The sequence below is a fragment of the Onychomys torridus genome, chromosome 12, assembly GCF_903995425.1.
Source record: "Onychomys torridus chromosome 12, mOncTor1.1, whole genome shotgun sequence".
NCBI lineage: Eukaryota > Metazoa > Chordata > Mammalia > Rodentia > Cricetidae > Onychomys > Onychomys torridus.
In genome coordinates this window covers 17,858,077-17,875,469 of record NC_050454.1, presented here as the reverse complement: position 1 = coordinate 17,875,469, position 17,393 = coordinate 17,858,077, and the positions used below count along the sequence as shown (strand labels likewise).

The 17,393-nt window shown below is 44.6% G+C and overlaps 2 protein-coding genes across 2 annotated transcripts in view; one reads left to right on the top strand and one right to left on the bottom strand.

Annotated features, from left to right (window-relative positions):
• Positions 1–5,647, bottom strand: part of Gpr156 (G protein-coupled receptor 156) — a 76,257-nt gene extending 70,610 nt beyond the window's left edge. The window contains 1 exon segment of the mRNA XM_036203134.1: positions 5,447–5,647. The gene's annotated coding sequence lies outside the window, so the exon portion shown is untranslated.
• LOC118594267 lies at positions 4,769–16,674 on the top strand. The gene is made up of 5 exons (XM_036204099.1): positions 4,769–4,772; positions 5,352–5,493; positions 5,583–5,952; positions 9,656–9,713; positions 16,518–16,674. Exons 1-5 carry the CDS (start codon positions 4,769–4,771, stop codon positions 16,595–16,597), a joined length of 654 nt encoding a protein of 217 aa, XP_036059992.1. The 3' UTR covers positions 16,598–16,674.
• Positions 16,675–17,393: the final 719 nt, after the last annotated feature.

Here is a 17,393-nt window from a genome sequence, read left to right as displayed (position 1 = left end):
AACCAATGCCCCATGGAAACACATAAATATTTAATCAGGTTCTGAACAAGACTCTTTCTCATGAATGTTTTAACACCTCAGTAGCATAATGTTCAGGGCTGATTAGAGTCAACTTGTCCTGGACTGGGAAGCTGAGAGGGGAGGAGGGGAATAGAACAGTGAGAATAGGAGGCACGTCACACCGTTTCTTTTAAGGACCTAAAATACATTTAAGGAATACCTGAGGGCTTTCCTGATTTGCATGGGTGCTCATTTTCCAAGTGCTATTCTCCGGGATATGAGGTAGATCAGCTCCATAGCAGTAATGTCTACAGATGGGCTCCACACTGCCTGTCTCTTTACCATACCTCTCTCCACGTGGGGACACAGGATTTTCTATTTCAAGTGAAATACTTAGAACTAAAATGAGGCAGAATCTATAAGCATCATCATAGCAGCTTTATTCAAAATAGCCCCAAACCGGAAACAACACGAATGCCCATCAATAGGAGCATGAATACACATAACAGTAATATTCATACAATGGATACCACCTTGACATAAAAATAAATGGCCTATTGAAACGCTCAACAACAATGAATTTCACAGAGGCTGCTACAAAAAGAAGCCAGACAAAGAGGATACACCATGAAATGCGTTTACATGACCCAGACAAAGAGGATATGCCATGAAATGCTTTTACATGACCCAGACAAAGAGGATATGCCATGCAAATACATTTATGTGACATGCAGGAGCCATTAACATCCAAGTAGGAGGATCAGAGGCTTCTAGAAGGTGGAGGTGACTAGAAAGAGGCATGAGGGAATTTGTGTAGTTTGCTTGGGCTGTGTGGTCAAAACTGACCCGACTTTCAGTGGCGAAGCTTGGAAATGCCCTGAAGATAAAGGAGCTCACTGGTCTCCAGATCATTTGACTATAAAATATTGATTGTCTGACTTCTAGCATTTTACCAAGTTTTGTTTTGTTTTTAACTTGGTTTCACAAGTGTGGCAGGAGAATGCGTGTCATTCATAATTCAATAGTATATGTTAATTGCTTATCATTTGCCAACTAGGACCATAACCATAAGTCAAACAACAACAAAAATCTCTTGCTCTTACGGGGTTTCCAGTGGAGGATCTGCCAAATTGACAGAGACAGCCATACAGCATCAGAAAGTGACAAGTGCCAGGGATCTTCTCACTAAGGTCACAAGGATCAGAGGGCGGTGAGCACAGACAGTGAAAACCTCGGAGGATTGCAGGCAACAGATGCGACCAGGTGAGGCCAAGCATATCCCATCACACAGGGCTGTCTGTGATCACCTCTGATGGTGAATGGGTTTTATTTAAGTGCAAGTTGAAGCTATTGAAGGGTTTTACAGGGAGGAGTGATAAATCCAAGTGATGTCTTTAAGAATAAGACATTTGTAATCTCTGTATTGGGGGCTGAGGCAGGAGGATTGGGAATCGGAGGCCAGCTTAGACTACATAGCAAGACCCCCCTGCTGCAATGAATGAATGAATGAATGAATAAAAGAATAGTGTCAGTCTGCCTTTCTCCTCTTGTCTTGTCTTTACCATGTGTGCTACCTTAAATTTGGGGAGAGAGAGAGAGAGAGAGAACTCCAAAATCAAGAGACCTGTTGTCTGTTAATGGGGATTAAGAAGAACAAAAGATGCCCTTCAACTGAAGAATAGATAAAGAAAATATGGTACATATACACAATGGAGTACTACTCAGCAGAGAAAAACAATGACATCATGAGGTTTGCAGGCAAATGGATGGATCTAGGAAAAATAATCCTGAGTGAGGTAATCCAGACTCAGAAGGACAAACATGGTATGTACTCACTCATAGGAGGATACTAGATGTAAAACAAAGATGACTAGCCTGCTACACAACTCCAGGGAGGCTATCTAGAAAATGGGACCCTAGGAAAGACCCAGGGATCACCCAATGACAGAGAAATGGATGAGATCTACATGAACAACCTGGACGACAGTGGGAGTAATGAAGGGCAAGATTTGAGGGAAAGAAAGCTTAGGGGAGCAGGAGATCCCAGCTGGATCAAGAACAGAAAGGGAGAACCAGGAATAACCGACCATGATAAATGAAGACCACATGAGAACAGGAATAGGCAGAGTGCTGGAGAGGTCCCCAAAAATCCACAATGATACATCCTCTGTGGACTGCTGGCAATGGTCGAGAGAAAGCCTGATCTGACCTAGTCTGGTGATCAGATGACTAAACACCCTAACAGTTGTCTTGGAACTCTCATCCAATAACTGATGGAAGTGGATTCAGAGATCCTCAGCCAGGCCCCAGGTGGAACTCCAGGTGTCCAACTGTCGAGAATGAGGAAGGACTGTAAGAGCGTGAATTGTTGAATCCAAGATTGCCAAAAGCACAGGGACAAATAGCCAATCGAAAGAAAGCACATGAATTATGAACCAAAGGCTGTGGAGCCCCCAGCTAGATCAGGCCCTCTGCATAAGTGAGACAATTGAATAGCTTGAACTGTTTGGGAGGCATCCAGGCTGTGGGACCAGGACCTGTCCTTAGTGCATGAGCTGGCTGTTTGAAACCTTGGGCTTACACAGGGACACTTTGCTCAGCCTGGAAGGAGGAGACAGGACCTCCCTGTACTGAATCCACCAGGTTTAAATGAATCCCCAGGGGTGTCTTGGTCCTGGAGGACATGGGAATGGAGGGGAGAGGCTGGGGGGAAGGTGGGGGTGGGGGCGGGAGGGGGGAGGACAGGGGAACCCATGGCTGATGTATAAAATTAAAACACATAATAATAATAAAAAAATTAAAAAATTAAAAAATTTTAAAAAAAGAAAGAGGGAAAAAACAAAGTGAGAATGATGTAATTATAATCTCAAAAATAAAAGAAAATTGCTTAAACAATAAAAAAACAAAATTCATATAATATAATTAATATCTTTTATCAAAAAATATCTTCTAACATTTTTTTCTTAATCAGTTTCTGATTTAACTTTTGTCTAGGCCTGGATCACATATTGGGTCCCACACCTTTTTTTTTATGTTTTAAGATCATTAAAAGGGCTGGAAAGATGAATCATGGTTCAGAGAACTGGCTGCTCTTCCTAATTACCTATGTCCATTTTCAGCACCCACATGGTGGCTGACAACCACCCGGAACTCCAGTTCCAGGGGGATCTGATGCCCCCTTCTGTTCTCCATGGGTACTGCATGAATGTGATGCATAGAATACAGGCAGGCAAAGTGATTCACGTGCATAAAAGGAAAACAAATACACTTTTAAAAATAGGGTAATTAAAAGTTTATAAAAAGAAAGGTAAACAACTTCTTGGCATATTTAAATTTTCTTGTAATAAAATGTTGATAGAAAAAAGTGAGGGGTTTGCACTTATTATCAGCATCCTTTAGCAAATTCATTAGAAACTAAACACCAATAGTTCTCAGTCCTTTCTGTAAAATAAGGGCTCTGTCTGTTTTCGGTTCAGCTATCAAGTCCAGTTTCTCTGCTCAGGTCGGCCTGCACTTCTCCACTTCTGTGGATTACAGGGACCTTGGCCATTCCTTCCTCTCGCCTCTGCCTCAAACTATTCCCTGAAAACATTCAAGGTTTGAAACGGAACATGAAACATGCATTCTGTGGGTAAAGTGCTTGCTGTGACGGCGTTTGGATCTCCAGAGCACTCAGATGTTGTGCATTCAGGTCTGTGATCCCACCCGCCTTACCAGGAAGTGAGAGGCAGAGAAGGGAGAATCCTCAGATTCTGGCCAGCCAGCCTGGTGCACACAGCTAACTCACAAATACCAAGAGACTCTGTCTCAAACCAGACGGAAACCAGAACCCACACCTGAGGCATCCTCTGGCTGCATGTGCCTGCACACACGACATACACACACTCATAGGCACACACAGATGCACACTCGCGCACACATGCACACAGACACACACAGATTTTTTTTGACGTAAATATGGGGTACTTCTCAGAGGTCTCATTTTCCTCCAATACAACTTCCAAATACCTTTATGTACAAATAGGGAGCAAGTGGAAATAGGAGGCCTCATCAAGGAACAATGTGTCCAAGGCCTCTTCTTTGTAGGTGACTCTGCTCCTTTGATCATCCTCCCACTCTTTAAGATGAATCTGTTTCCTGCTATTGACCCTCCTTGTCTCTGCTTGGGGACATTTCCGTTTTCCCTGGACCAGGGCATCTCTATCCCCAGGCTACCACCACTCTGCCACTGGCCATCAGGGAACAGAGAGCAGCTAAAAGTTGAATGTGAGAGACAGAGAAAGAAAGACAATATGCCAGATAGAGTCGGTGGTCCCGAGGACAGACAAAATGGGGGCCAGAGAGCCCCTCCACTCTTTCTGAGAGAGCCCTAATTCAAGCTAAGCTTGCCAAAGCACTTTATGCCCCAGACTCCAAGTGTCTGAAGCCCCTAGACAACACCCATTTGTTCCTTCGGCAACAGTAAACAACAAAAACAAAACATCTACAAATTGGGAAGCCTGGCTGGTATTCCAGCTGCTGGGAGAATCCAGCTATTGGTGGAGAATAGGTGTTTTTTCTTTACCGCCTGGCTGCCTAATTAACACACCAACAAATGAAGGGGTTTTAAACTCCCACCAGAAAACCTTTTCTTTTCACCTAAGTATACACACACTTAAATGTCACCCTCTGAACCCTGGTCGAAAGAATACAATGGAAAAGTCAATTTATTATAGGGTCAGGATACAATTTGCCTATTCCTTATGCGTACACCCAGAAAAAACCGCACATGGGTAAGAGCAGCCACGCCATTCTCCTCTACAGTTTTACTCCTGAAATGTTAACAGTTTACAGGAAAGTTAAGAAAGCAGCACGTGGTGCCTAGCTTTCTACTTGCCGTGCTGGCCAGATCCAAGGATGCTGGGGCGCCTGGGGCACTCCTCTGGTGCCCAGGAACAAAGCCATCATACAGAAAGTGCACAGCGTAGTAAAACTTTCTTCTCAGACTTCAGAGCCGGGGTGGGGGAACATCGGCTCGCCACCCTGCCCTCGGGGTGAGCTTGCACCTGCAGGGTAGATTTGGGGTCACGCTTGGAAATCTCCAGACTGTGGGAGATAGTTCTGAGATCTTTTCAGCAGTTTGCCGCTTATTCAATAAAACAGAGAAGTCACACTCTGTTCACATCCAGTTACAACACTCTCTTCTCTTTTTTTTTTCCTCCCAAACTGCCATCAGCATCCCTGATGCGTCTGAACGCGTTCTTCCCTAACTTTTTTTTTTCTTTGATTTCTTAAATCATTCCCGAACACCCTGCCCAGGTTTTTAAAGAGAAGAGAGTGCCCCTGCCCTCTCTCTCCACTTCTTACTGTAGAATTCAGGTGCCCCGTGTTTTGTGGACCCACGGCGTCCACCGGGAGCTCCTACAAAATCTCGGGGGTGTGGGGTCCTCAGGGGCGCACTGCTCACCTCGCGGGGTCCCCGGCCGCTGAGAAGCGCCGAGCCCGCTGCTGTGGGTGGGACGCGCGTGGTCTCCAGGTCTCTGATGGGTTCTCGGGGCTGGACCGCGGCGGGAGGGACGCGGACCGCGCCCATCGCCACGCAGACAGCAGGAGCCGCGGCTGTGCGGTGCGCGCGGTGCCCTGCGGGTCGCCTCCTCCCCTTGCCCGCCGTCCCGCCGTCCCTCCTCTGGCGCCACCCGGCGCCAGGACCCGACTCTGCGCTCCGCTGCAGGCCGCTCCACTCCCGCGTCCCCTGTTCCCGCATCCTCCACTTCTCCGACCTCCATTCCCAGAGGCGCGGTTCGAGAGTCGGTCCCCCCTACTCCCACCTCTTCCCGCCTCTCCGGCAGCTCCTTGCAGTGTGCTCAGAGAGCAAGGGGTCGGGGTGAGGGGTTGCTGGCCCGGGGAGCCCTGCAGGAGAAGGATGCTCAGGCCTCGGGGGAGCAGATCCTGCGCCTGGTTCCTCAGACTCAGGTCCGAAACTGGCCACATGCATACCCGCTTCCTTCCTCTTTCTTTCCCCCTCCTCTCTTCTGTCTTTTTCCTCCTCCTCCTCCTCCTTCTTTTTTTTTTTTTTTTTTTTTTTTTAAATCTCTGCACTCTTTGATTCTTTGCATTGAGTTTATGCTTACTTTAGAATCAGAAAGACAAGAATGTTGCTTATAATTGGAATGTACAGTGTGTAGGACTCGCTTAAGGAAAACCCGGCTTGGGCCCAGGTGGGGAGAGAGCGTGAGCTGGGCCCTGGGTATCTACTTTGAACTTCATATCTTCATTTATTTTATTCTAAATCCGCAGACCTAAGTGTCCCTGTACAGGATGTAGCGAGAGCGATGAGCGTAGAACTCACTCACCCAGGGAGCCGCGTCTCAGGTCCCAAATGCCACATTTTTATAACATATTTTAGAGACAGGAGAGGAAGGGGAGCCCAGTAGGGCTGCAGGGTTCAGATCACAGGACAGGGAAGGTTGGGTTTAATATTTTTACACACATACACACACACACACACACACACACACTATGTCACCCAAAGCCTTCTTGTCACCGGAAAATATTTTATTAAAGAGGAAAGAAATAAAGCAAACGTCTTATTCAAGAAAACAAGCAAAATGCGACTTTCTGTTCTGCACAGCTAGATGCTGTCATTGAGGGGCTGCAGAGGTCCCTTGGAGTCTCCTTCTATTTTTTATTTTATTTTTTTTATTTATTTATTTATTTATTTATTTATTTATTTATTTATTTATTTAATGTGCATTGGTGTTTTGCCATGGGTGTCGGGTCAGTTGTGAACGGCCATATGGGTGCTGGGAATTGAACCCAGGTCCTCTGGAAGAGCAGTCAGTGCTCTTAACCACTGAGCCATCTCTCCAGCCCCCTCCCCCTTTGAGTCTCTACCTTTGGGGTTACTTAGTTTAAAAGGTTGTGGCGGGGTGTGTGTGGGGGGCTGGAACAATGCCTCAGTTGGTAAAGCGTTTGCCCTGCAAACGTGAGGACCTGAACCAGTTCCGACACCCACCCACACATAAAAATCCCCGGGACTATAATCCCAAGGCTGGAGGCACGGGGGGGGGGGGGGGGGGGGGGGGCAGAGACAGGCGGATCTCTGGGGTTTGCTGGACAGCCAATCTAAACTGGTTAAACTTCAGGTTCACTGGGAGTGCCTGTCTCAAAACTAGGGTGGAGGACAATTGAGGAAGACAACTGCCATCCATTTCTGATCGCCACGTGCCTTCACGCATGCGCACGCATTCACACACTCGTTTCCGGGACTGTCTTTCTCTGCCAATGCTCACTTCAGAATCCAAAGCTGGATCTTGAATCTGTGGTTCCACATTAAGGCTTTCCCCTCTGCTCTCCGTGGCCTTTACCTTACCCCGGAATCCCTATAAACGCCGTGGACTCCTTCCAGCTTGGTCCCCTTTCCCACCCCTCTGTCCTTTTCCCATTAAGTGATCTTGCAGCTCCTTAGTTCCTGGCCACCGATTTTCATCTCCCACCTGGATCTACCGCATTTACTTCAGAAGTGTTTCTGGCGATTCTCTTCTCCTCCGCATTCCCACACTGCTGCCTTGTTAAGTTTTAATTACCCTGGGCTGAATCATTTTAATAGTTTCCTAACAGGTCTCCTCACCATCAACACAGACTTCAGAATGTCACTTTCATGACAAAACAAGCAAACCACCCGCCCACCCCTGCTGTAACTCTCCCGTGCGATTTTAACATTGCCACAGTTGGGAGAGCCGGTAGGCTTTCCAACCCTCTGCCCGCTTCTATCAAGTGTCCTCAACTGCAGATCTCTGAAAACACCCTGGGCTGTCAAAGCATCTGTTTCTTTTGCTCTCTCTCTTTCCTCATCCACATCTTTACCGGTTGAATTGGCCCCCAACCCTTGAATGTCTGAATCAAATGCCTTGTCCATCAACATCATTCTTCCAGATCTTATCATTCAGATCCGTGGGATGAGTTAACATCTCCTTCTTAGCACTCTGTCTGTTTCAGCCCTAAGTTGGGTACCACTGGTTGTGTCTTCCTGTCACTTTAGTGACTACCAGAGTGTACAAGGCAAAGTATGCTCTGTCTCATCTTCTCCCCCCCCCCCCGCCCCCAAGGCATTGGGCACATGTGTTTTTATTTTATTTTATTTAAAAAGAGTTGCATTTCGGCTTGGTGATGGTGGTGCACGCCTTTTATCCCAGAACTTGGGAGGCAGAAGCAGGCGAATCTTTGAGTTTGTGGTCAGCCTGGTCTACAGAGTGAGTTCCAGGATGGAAAGCCTGTCTCAAAAAACCAAAAAGAAAATTTCTCTCTCTCTCTCTCTCTCTCTCTCTCTCTCTCTCTCTATCTATATATATATATATATATATATATATATATATATATATATATGTGTGTGTGTGTGTGTGTGTGTGTGTGTGTGTGTGTGTGTATGTATATATGGTATATATGTATCTATATGAAATATACATTGTGTATAATTTCCTATAACAGTCTTATGTGGCACGTATCTCAGGCCAGCCTCAAACCTATGGCAGTCCTGCTTCAGTCTCCCAAACATGTGATTACAATCTTGTTTTTAAAAAAAGGATTTATTTTTACTTAATGTGTGCTTGCCTGCATGTATGCATGTGTACCAGATGCATGCCTGGTGCCCACCAAGTTCAGAAGAGGAAATTGCGTATCCTAGAACTGGAGTCACAGACAGTTGTGAGGATGGCTGGGAACTAAACCCAGATTTCCTGCGAGCATTCTGTCAACCCATATACTCAACCTAGAGCCTGACTTATTTTGCTAAGCAGGATGATCTCCAGCTCCACCCATTTTACCATAAATGACATAATTTCATTATTCTTTTAAAAAACGGATTCATCACATTTATTCATGTGTATATGTGCATGTGTATATGGGTGCCCATGGAGGTAGAGGCCAGAAGACAGCATGGATCCTCTGGAGCTGGAGTAGTATGCTTGTAATCACGGAGCCATCTCTCCAGCCCTTCATTATCTGTTACAACTGACCATTACTCTACCATTCATAAACACTACATTTTCTTTATCCATTCATTTATTGATGGGTACCCAGGCTAATACTACAATGTGGCTCTTATCAATAGTGCTGCAGTAAACATGGATTTGCGGCCTCTGATTCTGCATGCTGAGTTTGATCTCTTTGAATATCTGCAAAAAATGGTACAGCTGGATCACAAGGCAGGTCTGTTTACCCATACCCCCACCCAGCTACTTCCTCTCTTTCTCTCTCCCTCTCCCTTCCCCACCTCTCTTACGTGTGTTTGGTATCTATCCCTGTTTAGGTGCATACTCGCACGTATAGGAACACATGTGTGAGCAAGTGCACATGCACATGGAGACCAGGGTTGACACTGAGTGGCTTCCTCAACTCCCCACCACCTTATTTATCCAGGCAGGGTCTCTCATTGCACCCATGTTTGCTGATTTCCTGTCTAGTCAGCTTGCCTTGGGATGGGGACACCCCCCACAAAACTCCAGTCCTCACATACAAGCTGCAAGTGTCTTATCCACTGACCCATCCTGTGTGTGTTTGTTTGTTTGTTTGTTTTTGGTTTTGTTTTAATGGCAGCCATTCTGAATAGGGTGAGATGGAATCTTGGTGTCATTTTTTAAATTTTCTGATGTTTCTGTTTGTGTCTCCTGCGTACTAGGGTTACAGAAGTTTATATGCGGTGCTAGGGATTGAACCCAGGACCTCATGCATGCCAGGTGAGCACTATATTAATTGAGCTATAGCCCCAGATTTCACTGTTGCTTTAAAAAAAAAAAAAGATTAAATTTATTTATTTACTTTTCTTTGTGTGTGTGCCTGTACATTTGTATACTTACACACAATACAGCATAACCTCTGGGAATCAGAGGACAACTTATGGAAGTCAGTTTTCTCCTTCCACCACGTGGGTTCCAGAGATCAAATTGAGATCATCGGGTTTAGCAGCTTGTGTTTTTACCCACGGAGCCATCTTGTCAATCCCTAATATTGTTTTTTATTGAATACTCCATGTTAGCAATTCATTTCCTCCAACAATGTTGAATTAAATTCTTCATTTGCATCATCTGGGACATTTTTGAAATTTAGGTCTTGACACTTTGGGGCCATTTTTTGAAGATAACTAACTTGGGAAGTGTTTACGAAGTTGGAACAACTTCCACAGCAAGATGAATTACTAATTGCAAGATGGCTGACAGGAACTTGAAGACAGGCCAACTGTAGATGTATGCACATTTCAGTGGAAACACTCTGAAGATAAAATATCATTAGTGAGCCTTCTTAAGTAGGGTGGAGAATTGAAGGAAAGGCACCCCTGTGTCCAACTGGTAGATGTAATGTTTTCATATAAGTTGAGGCACTATTGTTACCTGAGTTTATATCGATAGACTATCAATCAGCCACTGTAGCTTGACTAAGTTGAACCTCTTCCCATTCCGGACCTTCTCCTGAAACTGTAACTTCTATTTTGGATTCTCCTCTGGATTCCCTTTCATTTTGTTCCTCGTTAGAATTGAAAACTAAGTCCTAGGAGTTTTACCTTGCAATTGCCCCAAAGAAAAAGACCCCTGAGCATTGCAGAGAGGCGAGGATACCCAAGGCAAGTTGCCTGTTTGGATTGAACTGAAGAGATCTTGTTGGGGAGAAAAGGGAGATGACGGCCGGGTGAGGTGGAACTAGAACGTGCAATTTCCTGACCACTGTCTAAGTAGAGTTTCAGAATTCTGAGGTCCAGCCTCTTAATTTCCTTCCCATAGGCCCAGGAGAGATGCTACCAACAACGGAGAAAGGAATCTAGATACACCAAGCTCTTTTGTCTGTTAACTTTATTCTTCTATGACAAAATCCTATCTCTACAGCTTCAGCTCTGTCCTCACATTCTACTCCTGTGTCCAGTTTTCCTGTCCTCATAGTTTTAGTAAGCTATGACCTGATCTTCGTCCTCTGTTCTTTATTGTCCATCTATCCTTCTTGGCTTCTTACTACAGGCTCTTAGAAAACTCTACAAGAGAGCTTTACCCTCTACCAAATCTCTGTCTTCATCTCTTCTCTGGCCACGTGGTTCTGTATCTGCCTCTGGAAATTTGCTCCAGTCCTTACTGCACCTTACTGCAAAAAAGCCTTATTGTCCTCAGTCAGTCTCTCTGCCATGCCCCTAGACCGGAAGGAAGGGGATGGTCTGAGCTTCATTTGCATAAGAAACAAAGTTCTGCATCTACAGCCTGCTTGTCTCCTAGGCTGCGGCTGGGGGGAATTAGTTACCTAGAGGTTCAGTAGGTCTGAGAAGTTGAACTGTTTGCCAAATGGTTTAGTAGTATATGAACCCACAAGAAATTCATAGCAAGGGACAGGTGAATATTAAAGCTGTATAACACCAAGTATTCCATGATAAATGGCTTCCCATTTGAGGGACCCTTGGTCAGTCAAGGTATAGCTTTAATAAACAGCTGAATCTCTATAATATACTCTTGTGGCCCGCAAGAGTAGAGACAGTGGAGACTAATGGTTAAAGGACAGTGATGCTGAATAGAAATGCAAGGCAGAGGGCTTCCCACTCGGGCCTAAAAACCACTAGGGGAAGGAAAAATGTGAATGCTTTCCTCTACAACTGATTCAAGTGTAGAACCTCAAAACTGGCACAACTCTTAAACACAGTCCAGGTCAAACTTCTCATTTTAAAAATGAAGAAAAGAAGCTCAGAGAGATGAAAAAATTTACCCTGTGTGCACCGAGTGGTACCTAAAAAATTAAATGGTAATGTCAATGGGAGGAATCTACCCTAGCAAAGAGCCAAGCCACAGCAACAGCAGCTCCAAGGAAGAGGGGCCAGTGCCCTGCAGGATTCCAATAACACAGTGGGTTAGAACTGTTTCGGGGAGCAAATCAAATAACTACAAAGTGAGTAGGGAGACCCTGGTCCTTATGTGTGTGTGGGTGCCCGTCTTGTGTGAACCAGAGACTGAGTCATAGTAATTAGCAGGTTTTGTTGGGTTGTCTTTTTCATGTTATAGTCATGCACCTAAAGCAACACTTGGGTTACTCCTTGAGCTGCCAACAAGCCTTTTAAAGAGGTGAGAGTCCTCTGTTGTCAGCACTTGCTTGGTTGCACCTGAGGCCATAGGTAGGGAACGCCACTATGACTCTCAACAGGGACCTGTGTTATAGGCCTCACCTGCCCAACCATGAGTTCCACAGGACAGGCAGGAACAAGATACACAGGAGAAGACTTGTGGGAAACAGCAATATACATGATATTAAGAAAAAAAATTGCTGGGTGGTGGTGGCACATGCCTTTAATCCCAGCACTCAGGTAGCAGAGGCAGGTAGATCTCTGGGTTTCAGGCCAGCCTGGTCTACAGAGGAAGTTTCAAGACAGCCAGGACTACGCAGAGAAACCCTGTCTCAAAACTAAAACAAAAACAAACAAACAAACAAACAAACAAACAACAATAGGCAATCTCTGTATTGGTTTGCTTTCTTTCTTTTCTTTTTAAGATTTACTTATTTTTGGGCTGGAGAGATGGCTCAGTGGTTAAGAGCACCAATCGCTCTTCCAGAGGTCCTGAGTTCAATTCCCAGCAACCACATGGTGGCTCACAACCACTTGTAATGAGATCTGGTGCCCTCTTCTGGCCTGTAGGGACACATGCAGGCAGAACACTGTATAAATAATAAATAAATAAATCTAAAAACAAGATTTACTTATTTTTTATTTTATGTGTACGGGTGTTTTGCCTGCATGTATGTCTGTGCAGGATGTGTATGCCATACCGAAGGAGGCCAGAAGAGAGTGTTGGATCCCCTGGGGCTTGGAATTACAGGTAGTTGTGAGCCACCAAACTTGGTTCCTCTGCAAGAACAGCCAATACTTTTAACTGTGGAGCCATCTCTCCAGTCTCCAGCCCCTTAATTTGCTTTCTACTGATGTGACAAAACCCCATGACCAAAAGCAACTTGGGGAGGAAAAGATTTATTTCACCTTACAGCGTACAGTCCATCATAAAGAGAAGTCAGAGGAGAAATTCATGGCCAGAACCTAGAGGCAGAAATTGAAGCAGAGGCCATGGAGTAATGCTGCTTATTGGCTTGCTTCCTTAGACAACCCAGGACCACTTGCCGTGGTTAGCACTCCACACAGTGAGCTGGGCCCTCCAACATCAATCACTGATCAAGAAAATGTAGGGCTCTCCTTGCATATGGCTTGGGTTAGGTTCCCAGCACCTACACTGTGGCTGGCAAGTATCGGTAACTCCAGTTCCAGAGGATCCATTGCCCTCTTCTGGCCTCCGTGGACAGGGTACACATGTGACGCACAGACAGATTATCACACAAAACATCCATACATATACAATAAAACAATTTAAAAGAAACAACAAACCCCTGCTCTCACAGACTTGCCTACAGGTCAGTCTGATGGATACAATTTCTCATCTGAGTTCCCCTCTTCCCATGTCTAGGTTTGTGTCAAAGGCTAACCAGCACCATCTCCAACCTGCTTTTGTCACCCAATGTTTTATGCACCATGGCTCACTGCTTTGTTTTTAATTAAGATTTATTTTTATATTTTTCAATGTGTGTGTGTCTGTGTGTGTGTGCGCGTGCATGCACGTGGACCTGTGATTGCGGATGCATGTGGAGGCCAGGGGCATAGGATGCCCTGCTACTTGAGTTACAGGTGGTTGTGAGTCACCTGACGTGGGTTCTGGGAACCAAACTTGGGTCCTCTCCAAGAGCAGTACATGCTCTTGCCCTTTAGGCTAGCATTCAAGGTGATGGGCTTCATCACGGCGTCTTTATACATACACATCCTTCTATTTCCTTCTTCGTACCTCTTTCTCACTGCCCTCCCCTCTCCTCTCCAGCTGGCTCCCATTCTTGCTCCATTGAGTTCCCAATTCTTCTTTCCTAGGACATGTATTCCATTATTTTCTGTTTCCTACCTCCCTTAAATCTCTTCCTCCTCTCTCCTGATCCAGAGGAAGAGTCTTAACAGGACTCCCACACTCCTCCAAGCTAGATGTCCAGAGTCCAAACCCAGCCAGTCCTCTGAGGCTGGGAAGCTTGGTGGTTATCCTAGCTCTTCTTAGGAAAAAGATTGAGAAGGAATTACTTAGTCTTAATGTTTTTAAGAAAATGTCCCCCTCTCGCCAGTTTAAGTGAGGCTCTAAGTGTAATCCTACAATACACACACACACACACACACACACACACACACACACACACACACACACACACCCATACATCATCTATAAAACTGCATTTCTATGTATGACATATATACACATACGTAATTACATTTCTGTGCATGACATACATACATAAGGTATGTATAATTACACATATAGATGACATTGTATACATACTTAAGTCACACTTGCTATGTTTGTCCATAAAGATCTTTTCGGTGGTCACTGGCACTCCATTATGTGAATATGCCATTATGTGTTTCAGCATTCTCCATTGATAAAGTCTGGGCAGCTTGTAATACTTTACTGACATGACACAATGTTTACACTTGTGTTTCTGTGCTAGTATTTCTTAGAACTGGAATGACTAGGCCAAAGGGTATGAAAATACACTGTTATGTAACTTGACACTTTAAACCTATTACTTAATATATTGTGAAAGTCTTTCCAGGTCATAAATACTCAGTTTAGCTGTCAATATTATAATCTATGCATATGTTAAAAGTTGTTTTCTCAAGCTCTAGAAATTGAACTGCATCTAAATATTCACTATTACAGACCATTTAGCAATATTGTAGTTTAGTCTTTGTGTGTGTGCTTAAGCTCAGACGTGAACTCCCAGAAACACAAGCACTTGTTTAAGGAGTATGAATATAAAAACGATAACTTCTATTGTCTCTTTATTACAGAAATAATGCATCATTGTCCTTGACCAAGAAACACAGGCAGGCAAACCATCACAGCTACACCATCCTAGCTCCCAGAGGTCACTTCTGCTGTCTATTCTGTTTGCTGAAGTTTTTATGTACAAAATGGAGTTCATGCTACTTAGAGCTGCTGCTGATAAATAACCTTTCATTTGTACCCATCGTTTTAAAGATCTGCATAGTTTTGTCTTACGTGCGCAAAATCTTATTTCCACAAGCCTCATTGCTGGGCATTTAGGTCGTTAAGGAAACTTTTCTGGTGCGTGCAGTTTCTGGAGCATACAGTTTAAGTGGAAACGACCCTCTCACTGCTGAGGGGCCTTTAAGAAAGGCTCCTGTGTGTTCTACCAGGGACTAAGAGGGCAGGAAAGGAGCTAGGAGTGGAAAGGAACTGGGCGAAGTACAGAAGGTGCTCCCGCAGGGCTTTCAATAAAGAGGAAATGCCGGGGAAATGTATCAGCCAACTCCTAGGAGAGGTCTTCTAATGGTCGGTGCCTGAGCTTTGAAGATAAAACATCCATGGGCGTGGCTGGCTGCTGAGGGAGAAGGAGGCAAATCCTTGACTTCAGCTCAAGTTGCAGTGAACTGTCAGCGCCTCAAGTGTGGTGTGTGATTGCAATTTTTCCACCAGGCCACCAAGCAAAGCCCACAGTCCGCTTTCAAAGGTCACATAACAGGGTTTCGGCCTGGAGCCAGACTCCACAACAAATAACACATTGCCGAGACTTGTCCCGTGTCCTTTACCCTACCTGAGCATGCAAGGATGCCTGTAGTATGCGTGGAAGTGTGTCAGGGTTGGATCAGCGAGGACCAAAATGATTTCCTCTGAGGAACGTCTCTAACATCTAAGGGAGGACAAAGAGTTCCAGCAAAATTGGGCAACTGAGTCTATGAGGTTCCGAAGCAGGCTGGGCCAGGTCTAGCTCGAGGTCAGGTCTCCCCCATTCATCTCGGCTGAGGACTCTACTGGACCGAATCCTAAACACGTGTGGTGTATATGGTGGTTCTTCTGCACAACCTAAGATAGTCCTGAGAAATTCCCTGTTTCTAGTTTTTCTTTAAAAAAAAAATCATCTATTTTGGTCTCTCTTGAGTTTCCTTTACATTTCTTGATATTTGTAGCTTGCCCTATTTCGTTAACTAATGGACCCTTAGTCAATTGTCCATATTACATATTACTTTATTAACTTTTTCAGCTCTAGGATTTAAGTACTTTGAGATTTAATGTCGAATAAAGTGGTCTGATTATCAGCCACGTCCAGATCCTTCATGGTTATACAACTTCCATCATATCTCATTTGGTCTCCATTGCCTCCTGCCGGCCCTGATATGATTGTTTTGTTGTTCTTTTCAACTACAAAATGAAAGACCCTCAGGCCTACGGCCGACATATGTGAACATTCCTGAGTTTCATTAAAACATTCTGTCTATTACCGTTGCTGTCTTGGCTGTCCATCACAGGACAGTACCGATTAGACTCTTGGGGAGAGACGCAGAGTTCAATCAACCTTGCCTCTTAAAAATTCCTCCGTTTCTTCTTAGGTTATTGAAGTAGTTCTTTAGGCTTTCCCTGCCCACCTATGCTCCTCTGACACTTCCCTTCAGTTGGTGCCTCTCCTTCTCTTTACAGGATCGCATGTATCCCAGGTTGTCCTCAACCTTCCCAGTGCTGGGATTATATGCAAGAACCACCAGGCCATGTTCATGTAATGCCGGGGATTGAACCTGGATCTCCATGCAAGCCTCTGCCAACTGAGCTACATCCCTGGCCTTTGGTTGCTTATTCATTTAAAAGATGTATTTGTTTGTTTGTTTGTTTATTTAGCCTGTATGTGTGTGAGCCTATAGTGAGTTTACATGTACCACATGAGAGCAGGAACCTGCAGAGAAGAAAAGCAGGTTTTGGAACTCCTTGAAACTGGAATTACAAGTAGTTGTGGGCTGCCATGTGGGTTCTAGGAACCAAACCCGGGTTTCTGAAACAGTAGTAAGCATTTTTAGCTGCTGAGAGCCATCTTCTCAACCTCCATCCAATTCATTTATTTTTTTAATAAATGTAAAGGTAAAATGTAAATAAGGGGTTTGCACAACAATGTACTGTGGGTGTACTTAACGTTACTGAACTATATGATTAAAACTCCTTTAAAGGAACCAGGCATAGTGGCTCATGACTTTAATCCTAGCACTTGGGAGACAGAGGCAGGTGGATCTCTCTGAGTCTACAGAACAAGTTCCAGGACAGTCAAGGCTGTTACACTGAGAACTGTTGCCTCAAAAACAAAACAAACAAACAAACAAAAAAAGAAATAAAGTTAAAATGTTAAATTTCTGTTGTGTCTATTTTTCTATAATTATAAAGTAAGTAAATAGCATATGTAAACTCACATTAATAAAAATATTTGCAGGAGGAAAGAATGGCAGGGTGTGTGAGCAGCTCTGAGGTGGCATTCAAAACAAGCTCAATGCCTGTGTCTGTGCCTCTCACCAAGGCAATTGAGGTTAACCT

What these genes read in the sequence shown, in the direction of transcription:
- LOC118594267 (XM_036204099.1), top strand. An exon ending in CGCCGAGCCCGCTGCTGTGG is followed by an intron (nt 5,494 to 5,582) that starts GTGGGACGCGCG and finishes ATCGCCACGCAG; the next exon opens with ACAGCAGGAGCCGCGGCTGT. An exon ending in GCCTGGTTCCTCAGACTCAG is followed by an intron (nt 5,953 to 9,655) that starts GTCCGAAACTGG and finishes CCTGCGTACTAG; the next exon opens with GGTTACAGAAGTTTATATGC.